The following is an 11,521-nucleotide window of genomic DNA, read 5'->3' on the forward strand; positions in this document are numbered from 1 at the left end:
CCTGAGAACATATGGGCAAGTGACATTGAGATGCTCTGAAATAGCCAGTTTGCCTGGTGCTTAAATTGTTGTGCAGTAAGCCTAAAAGTATAGAGAAATAGCTTCTTGCTAGCAGGGAATCTTCATCTTCTTCAGTTTATCTAACCCAGGCTCAAGGTGTCCTTGGGAGATAACGGGGATTCAAGTTTATTATTTCTCAGGAAGGGCTCTTCTGTGTGGCAAGGACTCGTAGTGCAATGTAAAATGACAATTCCTTTACTGCTCCTATCCATTCTGAGTTTTAAATGAGTGGAATATTGGTCCTTTCATCACACGATGGGAAACTGCAGTTCTTATTCCATTTTATTTTTGGGGGGAGATCTTTCTGTTCCATTTTATTTTCTGGGTTTCTTTCCCATCCCCACCCCCACCCTTAAAGGAATCAGATACCTTGTTTAAAAAAAAATGGTTTATGTCAAGTGAGCTGAATTTTAGAAACCGGCTCCCAGGCGTTTTTGAAACCCATGCTGAAATCCCTTCCCTTGTTACAGATGGCATAGATATCACAAGTCTGTTAATTGGACTTGTTTCTTTCTTCTGCCTGTTGTTCCTGCTTTCCCTATTTCTGTCTGGATAGTCAGGAAAAATTTAATGTTTAATATTTAAACAAAATATTTAACGTCTACACAGTAAAATTATTCAAACTTCAAACCAGTATTGAAACCAGTTGGAAACCAGCGAATAGTTTCTTAATCTCAGACTTAGAGATGTTAACTGTGTTCTGTTGAAATGCCCACGTGTTTGATTCATGCCATTAGATAAACTCCTGCCTTGAGGTCATTGTTTAATGGGACCAACTTGAAAAGCCTGTAGCCTTAAAAGAAGTCTCCATGCTAAAAAGTTTATTCTAGTACAGCTCAAAAAATGAAGTTAAGTACTGGGAGTTTGGGGTTTAGTCCCAGTGTTAGGAAGGTGTAATGACTGCCTTCCAAAGAAGAGCCCAAAACATGACTAAAATTGTCTTCTGTTGTTGGACAGGCCTCTGATCAAAGGTCAGAATGATGAAGGAAAGACAGACCCCAAAACAAGGCTCTAATACTATTGGTAGATATAGGAAAGAGATAAGATTCTGTTCATTAAAATCCAAACAGAACTTGTTTCAGGAGTCAAGTTATTTGACATATTTATTTCTGCAGGAAAATGGATGTTTAATGCTCCTTTTTGAAATTTATCGTCTCGCATATGTTTGTACAAAGATTGTTTTCTTCATTCTTGTGGTGCTTACTCATCTGAGCCGTCTCTACAGTCCCAATGCCTCTGCTTTGTTTTTCTTTTAAAGCATAAGTCTTTTGCTTTGCCTTAATGTTTTCCTAGGGAATTAACAGGTCTGTTTTATTTTGTACAACTTTTGCAGCATGGATCAAACATTGGCTTACTATGCTAATGTGTGAAAAGAAAAAATTATCTAAAGCAGTTGAGCTTTAATGAACAAATGTATATTTTGAGTAGTGTGTGTGAATAGGTTTTTTTTTCAGTTAATATGAAAAGTCCAGTTCTCACAAATATTAATCAAATTAAGAATTGCTACTTGTTCTTGAAAAGGTACAAATGTAAGATATAGAAAAATAACTTGGATGGAGGCCAGAACCAAGAGGTGAATATTTACCCACAGGTTCATTAGTTATTTTGAATCTGAAACTTGGTTTTGTTTTTTTAAATACTAACAAAAATGGTGCAGTACTAGGAACGTTCCACAAGATGCTGTCAATTATACTTTAAAATGAGAATCTGGTGTTTCTGTATTTTATTATTTTCAATAAAACTTTTAAGTGTCTTGGACTTTTTGAGGTATTTGTATTCCTGCACTTAAAATCAGATACCTCTTTGCCTTCCTTTAAACTGTAGTTAAAGCAGTATTCGCTTCATTGAGGGACTTACTTAAATTTATTCTTAAGGAATGATTATGTTGGGTTAGAGGTAACTTTCATAAATTAGCTGTTTCCAAAATAGGCAGACCATGTTTTGCCATTCTAAAACTCATAGAAAGCTTTTCACTCAGCTATTCACTTCTGTTGATCATCAGTATTCAGATGGCTATGGTGACTGCATCTTCAAAAATGTTCAGATGTGGAGTTGGAAATGGCATATAGATTTCACAAAGATTTGGAACCTTTGAAAATAGGGAACAGGAAAAGTCCATGAAGTTCAGTTACATGGTAGTTCCTTTCTGAAGAGCAGACAAGTCACTGGGTGGCAGTATTGCCTGCATTTTCACATCCATTTTTTGATAAATGTTGATTTATCAAAAATCAACATTTGTTAGGCAAATGTTGATTTTGTTATTTTGTTGATTTTGTTAGGCAGGGCAAGTTAAGTTTCGGTTACAATTAAGAAAACAAAGGATACTGTTTTGTTTCAAACCAAAATTCAGAAATCACAGCTAAAAGTTGTCTATATTTTATAGGTTTGGAAACTAAAAGTTAACTAAATAGTGACATTTACTGTTACTATCCAACTCACCAGGTCCAGTGTTCTTTCCACTTGACCAGTTGGTCTTAAGAGTCCTTTTGCAGTAGTACCTAAAATGTTATTCATGTTTCATTGAAATGGTCTACCGTAGTGTTCAGGCAGAGTAACATTAAACTCCTTGAGGGAATATAGTTTTGTGCATACCAGTTTGGTTCATATCTTCTAGCTCCATTAATTCCCTGGTTCCTTCCTTAGAATACAGTGGCATTTTAGAGATGAATCCTTAGAATACAGTGTATAGGCTATGGCTCCAGCTAGACAATGATGACATCTTTCAATGCCTGATTGATGGGCAAACAAGCCAGTCTTCTGTCAGTTAATGACCTTTAACAGTCAAAAAGGAAAGATGCAGTTCTTAGGAGACTAGAAATTTACTGATACCTTAAAATACTTCTGGAATAGGTAGTATTACTTTCTGCTACAGTTCTGTCCCTATTTTCTATGTACTCTCATATCATGCCTAGTAGACAAGCAAGGAGGTAGTTGTAGATCAGTCTTGCAAGGCCCAGGGAAATGGTGTACAGGCATCTCATCACCTGACTCTTTAATCTCAGTTATGGGGCAAATATGCATTTAATGAAACTCTTGTTTTGGTTTTGGGAGAAAAGATCTTGAGTTTTAGTTTTAACCTTTTCTGTTGTTGTTTCAGTATGAAAATGTCCTTGAATACCAGGTGTTTTCTCAAAACTGAGCACAGTGTTTAATAATTTCCACCCATCTGTGCAGGAAATGAAAACCTTGTTAATCTATACTGGTTATGTATGTTCTGTTATTCCCATTAGTACAGCTGCCTCTTTCATGTGATGTCACTAAATGTAAATTACCTGAGCCTCAATCTCCAGATGCTTAAGCTATTCTGGGGGCTAAAATTGATCTGTAATTATATCTGCCTATACAATCCCTAAACAGATTCTCAGCTCTTAATTTTCCGAGCTACAGAAAATCAGGTGAGATAAGATTCTCAATCATGGGGACAGCCGATGGAGTCCTTAAATTTACAGTACAGAAACTCAGAACTTTAAATTTGCATTTAAATTTGCATAGGAGTGGGCTCTGGCTTCAGCAACCTGTTCTTAAGGTTGTCTTGCATTCAGGTATGCTTGTGGACACTGGCCTCCAGTCACCACACCACACACGTTCCCTGCACTCAGCTGAAGCTATGTGTTGCTGCTTGGAATTCTTTGAACCGTGCCTCCTTTGTCTGCTCATTCACTTTGACCTATTCTAGGTAATGTTAAATGGAAAACATGACATTTAGATCTAAATTGTCATAGAATGATTTCATCTGCTGGCATAGATGAAACGTCTGTAAATGAGGGAAGTCCTTGAATATCTTGTAATAAAATTCTCAAGATGTACCATGAAGGATGAGGTTAGAAAATCTCTATAGTTTCGAGGTTGTATTTAGTGTTTTTTTGTTTTTCTTGAACAGGTTTATTCTTTTGTGAAACAAGTTTTTGAGTAATTGTAATTCTTTAAGAGATTAAAACCCTTCCAAGGTAGATCAGGAGATAATAGCTAACTTTTGAGTACTTAGTATGGTCCTGGCATACACTAAGTGCTTAAAAAACATGTCTCTCTTAATCCTCTCAGCAACCTTCAATGATATTGACCATTGTTCCCCTTTAAAGATGAGAAAATAAATGACATTAGTTGCCTGGTGTTACCCAGCTTTAGCCAGTGACAGAATTGAACCCAGGGAATGTGAGTATAAAAATGCTCTTAATGCCAATATAACAGCAAGAGGATCTTAATATTTAAAGACATGTCCTTCTCTAACATTTATAAGACAGTATTGCCAAACGGTGGTTAACGATTCAAGTGCTGGAATAGATAGACTCAGGTTTACATTCCTAGCTTTGCCACTTGTTAGCTGTGATACTGGCCAGTTAAGGTTTTTTAGGCTGAAGAAACTCTCAGAAATGTATTACCTACTCAAGGAGTAGATTATATCACTTATGGTAACCAGAAATTGAAGGAGGCAGTAATTAAGGTGAAAAGCATCAGTAACTCTAAAATTTGGCATGTTCACTGAAGTTGGATAAATTACTACCATGACAAATAAGTGAAACGTCTAGGGAGAAGAACACAAAGCCTGTGGTCCAAGAAGGAATCAAAAGAACAAGAACACCACATTGCACTTTTTAATTGCACGGGTAGTTTTAAATAAATGGAGAAAGCACCTTTCAAAAGCTACTCTAGCAGGGAAAGATTTCATCAAGCATTTACATAGTAAATTTCTATAATTTTACAAAAGATTCTTGATCTTTACTTGAACTGTACATGAGGGAAAAGTAGCCCCCCTCAGGTAGGTGTTCTTTCTGCTTGCAGAAGCAAACTAAAGGACCTAAAATCAGAGGCAAGCCTGGGATGCCAAGAAGGGGAAGAGAAGGGCCATTCATAAATTCCATGTCTATTTTAAGACACTTGCCCAATGACCCTTACATAGTTCAGGGCAAACTACTGCCCTTAAGATACAGGTTCAACCTCAAAAGCTGTAGTTGTGAATTAAAAGTAATGTATCTGAGTACCTCAGACTGCTGAATGTCAAAAGACAATACTCGGGGTGATCTCTGAGGTTTGAATAAATAGAGGAATTCTCTAGGACTGTACCCCTTCTATTTTGGCTGCTCAAATGAAGCACACACAGGCTTCTCTGCCATCCTCCAGGAAGTGATGTAATAGTCAAGGAAAAGGGCAACAGTATTGAATCACTCCTTAGACACTAATCAGCTGGGGAAAGAGTTCGTTGGCAAAAGTGTCCTCCCAAGAATGGTCTACATCAAGAGAGGAGGACATGTCGCTGAAGGGCGAAGGGGATCCTTCATATCCACAGTCATAATAAGAATCCAGCAGGCAGGAAGGTGGCTTCAGGCAGTGGCTAGCTGAAAGTAGGTTTGAGATACCCAGCTCTGGAATGAAGTCATCTTCTACAACTTCTTCCTTCACCGAAATGGTGAATTCAGGACGATCGTTCTCTGAGGGGCTGAAAGGTGCTTCCTCGATTTTCACTACCACATTAGCTTGGCTCTCTGTCTCAGAGGGTATCTCTAAGACTAGGGGCTTGGTATATATGTGGTCAAAATGAATTAGTTCATTAATGGCTTCCAACTTGGCTGATGACGGCCCCAGTGATGGAGAAGGGGAGGCTGGTAAGGAACCAGGTCCTTCTGGGTAGATCTCTGGGAGCTCCTCCAGGGTGGTAGACTCTGGGGAAGGACATCTGAAGAACATGACTGGGTCCAGGTTGTCCAGAATGCCCCAAAGGATATCAGACTGCAAGAAGCAAAAATTACATTGAATCCACCTATCGCACTACACTTGAGAATCTACCTAGAACATTTAAGTATTGAGTTCCATGGTGTAAATGAATCACTACGCTATAGGATGATCTCAGGACCCATCAGGCCCACTTATCTACACTTCACTCATGTCCTGTATCACCTAGAAATAGGAAGGTAGATGTGCCTCTAACCCCACCAAACTTCTGCTGCCCTCATCTGTCTGGTCAGGGATGCCAGACATCAAATAGGAGGAATTAACTATACAGCTCCTCAATAAATCAGAATGATCCCTACCTCAGAGTCTGAAGAGTCAACACCATCAGAATCCATGGGGAGATGTTCTGGAGGGGTGACAACTGGGCCTGCACCTGCTGCAGAGGTGCACGTAGTCTGAGTGCTGCGGACTCAGCAGACCCGGCCACTGTCCTCACTCCATTCCCCTGTGAGGAAAGACCAATGTGAATAAACAGCTTGAACAGCTGGTGACCCCAAGGAAATGCAAGCGAGGCAGCTATGATTCTTAACTTTCAAGAAAGCTAGAAAACTATTCATCTCCGGTTCTTCTTTGGAGCTAACAGTATTGTTACTTCCATTTTCTTAAGTCCTTCCCAAGAAAGGATGAGAAAAGGCAGGTTAAGACTAACTTTTCACTGTGATGTTTTTGCAGAAACATTTTTCCTACCCACGACAAAGATTCAGACAAGACTGATAATTCTTAGTGATGATATTCTTATATAATGAAGTTCTGCAGTGAATTTAAGCCTAGCATCTTTTTGGATATTGCTTTTTAAAAAGTTCTTCCTGAACAAGAAGTTCTTATTACCTGCACAGAGTACAATTGCCCTATTATCAACCTTAACCTTCACTAAGTGTCATCTTATTTGCTATTCTCCATAGGACTAAAAATCATACATCACCCTTCTCTTATCGGAGAGAGGAACTATCACAATGAATCCTTTCCCTACTCAGATTTATCAAAGAACTACTATAATTTATTAGCATTCAAAGTCTGATTTGACTTTCTTATTTTGGTTCTTTAATGTCTGCATGGTTCAACTTGTTGGCTGTCAGCATTTGTTATACTTGTTCTTAGACAGCCATGTAACATTTTAATTATTAGGTCTTAGTACCATTCACTACACACTTTAAAACTGTCTTCATGGAAAGGTTTTAAAACCAAAAGATAATTTCAAGAACACCTGATCAGAGGTCCAAAATGTAAACATAATCACTGGATCATGCTACTTAGAACCAGTTCTCACATAAGGCACAAAATAAAGAAGATTTACCTTGTTCTCTGTCTCCTCTTCAGTAACCAGGGCATCCATCCCCAAGCACTGTCTTAACTCCTGGTTCTCAACTACAAGGCCATGTGTTTTCTCTCGTAAAAGCTGATTTTCTAGCAAAAGTTTTTGGTTCTGGAAGAAAGTTCATAAGATGCTATTAAAACATCTAATTCCTTCAGGTAAGAATCCACCTGACGAAGTTTCACTGAAATTGGTTCTTTCTTTCTCCTTGCACATTTGGAAAACTCTAAGCTTATACAGTTCTTCACAGTAGGTACTTACTAGAAAGCAGGGCCATAATTATAAAGAATAAGCTATTTAAGAAGATCCATTTTGTGGGGTCAAGAATAGCACAATCCATCCAACTGCTAATCCAGACCTCAGCAAGGGGTGAGTTTGACTAATATAGGTGGAAATGAGTTAAATGATGGTGCATTTTTTTTTTAATCTTAAACTGACAGATAATGATAAAAATGATGAACCATAAAAATCAAAATATGCCCCAATTTACTACTCCTGAAGGACTCATGTTTCTTTTAAGAATTAGCTAATAATTCAAACTTTAATAAAACAGTACGAACAATCCTTATTTATTCAGGAGGTGTAACTGGCAATAATTTAAGATTAGAGAAACAGCTGAGCCCCAGAAGAGAAAGCAAAACTTCAGTAAATTTACAGCCACACTAGAAAGGGTCTCAAGTTTAAGCAATGATTTCCTATCTGCATCTGCCAATTTCCTAGAGCTAACTCAGCAAACATTATTGAATTCACTGTGCAACAACCTTTGAGACAGATCTGGCACCAAATGCCAGAGGGTCTGTCAGAAATCACTTCTCTCTTCACCACTACAATTACCTATCTACCTTTACTTACATTAATTTAATTTTTAATTGCACATTCAATTAAATTCTAAAAGCGTTGCAACAACATGGGACCAGAAGCATATATCACAACATTCATCAAGGAAGGCTATACAATGGATGAAAGATAAGAGATTCGCCTTAAGTATTTTTACCTCTTCTTCCAAATCTACCACTTGTTGTTCCAGCTCACTCATTCGAGCTTTCTTTCGGTCTCTGGCAGTCTGAGCTGCTACTCTGTTCTTCAGTTTCCTGGGAACAGAAGGAACATACCACACTGAGTCATCTCAAACCTTATTTATATCTTTATTTGAAAACTTGGCCAGCTGGTGCTTTCATTTTAATTTAGAATATAAGGCAGCCTAACATAAAATACACTTTAGGCTCCTCCTCTCAACAAAACAAAACAAGAAACACACACAGCCTTCTGTCGGTCTGACTTGAAGGCTGCTTTATTCTCCCCGATATTGCTTCATCCACCTCTGTCTCATCCCGGCCTCAGCACAGGGGCTAGACACAAACGCTATCCATCTTGCATCATAGGAAACTTTCCTCCTCCCTCCTCCCACCCGGCCGCTGCTTCTGACTCCAACGCCCCCAAAAGGGATCCAACCTGTACAGATTAAATCTATTGAAGACTGCAATCGCGCTGTGACTGACGTAACACCCTCCCTCCCCAAACCCAAATGAGATAAGGGAGGAGTGATGCCCTCTCGCCCTAGTGTTGAGATCCTGGGCAGTCCTCTGATGACTGGGCCTGTCTGCTCAAGGAGGCACTTAAAAATCACAAACGGCATCTATACCAACCATAAAAGCAACCTGTACAGAGAACTAAGTATTAGACCCATTGTAAGCACGTCTCAATCTCCTAAAGACCTCATGAAGTAGGTACTATTTTAAGGACGCGGAGTCTGAGCTTAACCAGCTTACAGCCCTCACAGCCCTTTCAACAGCTCTGTAATTTCAGCTCCGCGCCCCTCCAGAAAAAAAAAAACAGGTAAACCAACAAGAGGCTAATCGAACCCACGTTACAGCTAAGAAGCTGAGGTTCAGAGAGGCTGAGCGACCGGTCTGCAGTCACACAGCAAAGAGCGCCTGGAACCCGGGCGCCTCCATGCCCCTCTCTGGCTACCGCTAGTGAGAAAGAAAAGGAAAGAAAAAAAGGTCTGGGCAGCCCTGGACGCCACCGGCGCGGCGGCCCCGGTCAGTCCAGCCTTCCCGCCCCGCCCCGCCCTGAGCCACGCTGGCACCCAGCGCCAGGCCGCGGGCGCCCGAACACCGCAAGGCCGTCAGCTCCCAGCCCTGGCCCTGCACCCCGCGGGTCCCGCGCGGACCCCGACCCCCGCCCACCTCCGCAGCGCCTTCTCCTCCGGGCTCAAGTGCGTGAGGCGCTGCCGCTTGCGCGCCTGGGGCTGCCCCGCGTCCGCCGCCTCCGGGCTGACCCCTCGCGGGCCCGGCACCATCAGCGGCAGAGCCCGGCCGGCCGGGGCGGCGGCGGCGGCTGTGGCGGGCTTGCCGGACAGAAGCAGCACTTTAGGGGCCCCGGCGGCCGGGCTCGGCGTGGCTGCCACCACCACCATGACCAGACACCTTCTCTGCCAGCGCGCGCCGCCGCCGCCTCGCGGGACGCCCTGGCCGCGCCCAGATTTTCTACGGTCGTGGCTCTCCGCGATTGGTCAGCGCTGCGTGACGCGCGTCCAGGATCGGTGCCCATTGGACCTGTGGGCCTGGTGGAGGCGGGGCCAGGGCGCCCAACGTGGCCGCCGCTGTCCCCGGTAGGGGGAGACACCGGCGAGCGGCGGACCCTGCGCGGGGGCCGGGGTGAACCCCGGGCCGGCCGGGAGCTGTCGGGGCGAGCCGTGCTCGCGCGGGAGGATCCCGGAGCGAGGCAAAGAATTTCCTCAACGAACGAATTCCCCGCCACAAACGGACGCATTTTCACCCGGAATGATAGAGTTTAACCTCAGACCGACAGATTTCCAAATTTTTACCAAGACTAACAGATTTTTACCTCAACCTGATAAAATTTTATCTCGTGCGCCACCTTGGGCCCCGGGTGGCGGAAAGTCAGGAGAATGCTGGAATCGGGTCCTGGGTTAGAAGAAAAAGCTGAAATGAAGTTTAGCACATAGTGAGGGCTTAATGAGCCATAGGTCTTATCATCTCCAGGTGGTGTAATACACTTTTTTCTCTGCGTTTCTAAAATGAGAGTATATTATTATTTAATGTGGAGAAAAGAAAAATTCATTTGTGTGCATGGGTGCCCGGAGGCTTCTAAACGGCTCCTGCTTGGTGTTAACAGCGCAGTGAGGCACCCAGGGACCAATTTAGATAAAAGAATATTGAAATAGAGAAACCTGGGAAAACGTGCCAAATAGGCATTTTGAAGCAGATTGCACAATGTTAAGTTCCCTAGAATTTATAAGGCAATACTTTCGCAAGTAGTTATTGCTCCCTTCTCTTCTGGGTTCTAGGGATGGAAAGATTAGCAAGACTCTTGTAGATGGTAGTTGGAAGAGATATAAAAAGTGAAATGTTGGGATAGCAGGATTCTAGGTGTTTCTTCAGCGTTATTAAGTTAGATGAGCTCTTCAATTATATTATGGTAGGGCAAGGACAGGATGAGAAGGACAGAAAGCGATTCAGTCTATTGATAACCAGGCCCACAGTTTCTGTTACTCTTGGGCTAGGCCACTGGGATGTTGGCTATTCATGGAAGCTGGGGCGGCCCAGCTCAGGACATCCTGAGCACGGGCTGCTTCTGTGTGCTGGGACGGAGGTGGGTGAGCAGAGACCCTGCAGGACAACAAAATCTTCCTCTTTTTTAACCCTCATCAGTCTTGATCTACCCAAATCCAGACGACTAGCAGCTTACTCCTGACTTCTTGGGAGAAGCCTTTGTGGTGCCTTGTTTTGAGACCACGGTTATGTTAAAGGACCTTGGAAAAGCTCCAAGAGACTGAGAAAAGTCTCGCAATTATGCCATACATCCTTTTATTAAGTTAGCGTTTATTAATTCTGAGATCATTTCTGGCATGGTGTAAGAAATTCCAGGGAAACTAAAAACAAAGAAATGTAAAAAGTTTAGGCAGAAAAAAGAAACTGCATGAGGCCCCTGTTAGTCCAGCAGGGTGCAGTTGAGTAACCCTGTGTGGCAAGGGACAGGGAGCTGGGGCAAAGAAGAAAAGGTTGATTGATTGCATTTTGGTCTTGGTTAATGGAGATGAAATGGAATGTTGAAATTGACTTCCCAGCTTTGTTTTCAAAGCTTTTATCTTTTTGACAAGCATTTTAAATCATGCCCCCGAATGTAATTTGACTCCATACAGATGAATACAGAAGTCTAAACCCTTGAACAGTTTCATGTCCTCTCTGTAAGATTAATCTGATAATTCGTGCATCAGATGTCATTAATATTTGAAGCACTGATGAGCAAAGAATCCAGTAAAACATTAAGTCTAAATAATCGCCACTGTAAAAAAGAAAAGAAAAAGAAACAGTAACAACCCAAAACTAAAATTCAAGAACTGCTATGCCCAATACCTGGCCACTAGACACATGTGGCTATCGAGCACTTCAAAAT

The 11,521-nt window shown here is 41.8% G+C and overlaps 1 protein-coding gene across 1 annotated transcript; it reads right to left on the reverse strand.

Moving 5' to 3' along the window:
* Window positions 1-4,638: 4,638 nt before the first annotated feature.
* XBP1 (X-box binding protein 1) lies at window positions 4,639-9,548 on the reverse strand. The gene is given in 6 exon segments (XM_037816953.1): window positions 4,639-5,784; window positions 6,087-6,170; window positions 6,173-6,232; window positions 7,082-7,210; window positions 8,094-8,190; window positions 9,289-9,548. Coding segments are annotated over 6 exon segments (1,158 nt in total). The 5' UTR covers window positions 9,519-9,548; the 3' UTR covers window positions 4,639-5,226.
* Window positions 9,549-11,521: the final 1,973 nt, after the last annotated feature.

This window comes from Choloepus didactylus, chromosome 23 (assembly GCF_015220235.1).
Source record: "Choloepus didactylus isolate mChoDid1 chromosome 23, mChoDid1.pri, whole genome shotgun sequence".
NCBI lineage: Eukaryota > Metazoa > Chordata > Mammalia > Pilosa > Megalonychidae > Choloepus > Choloepus didactylus.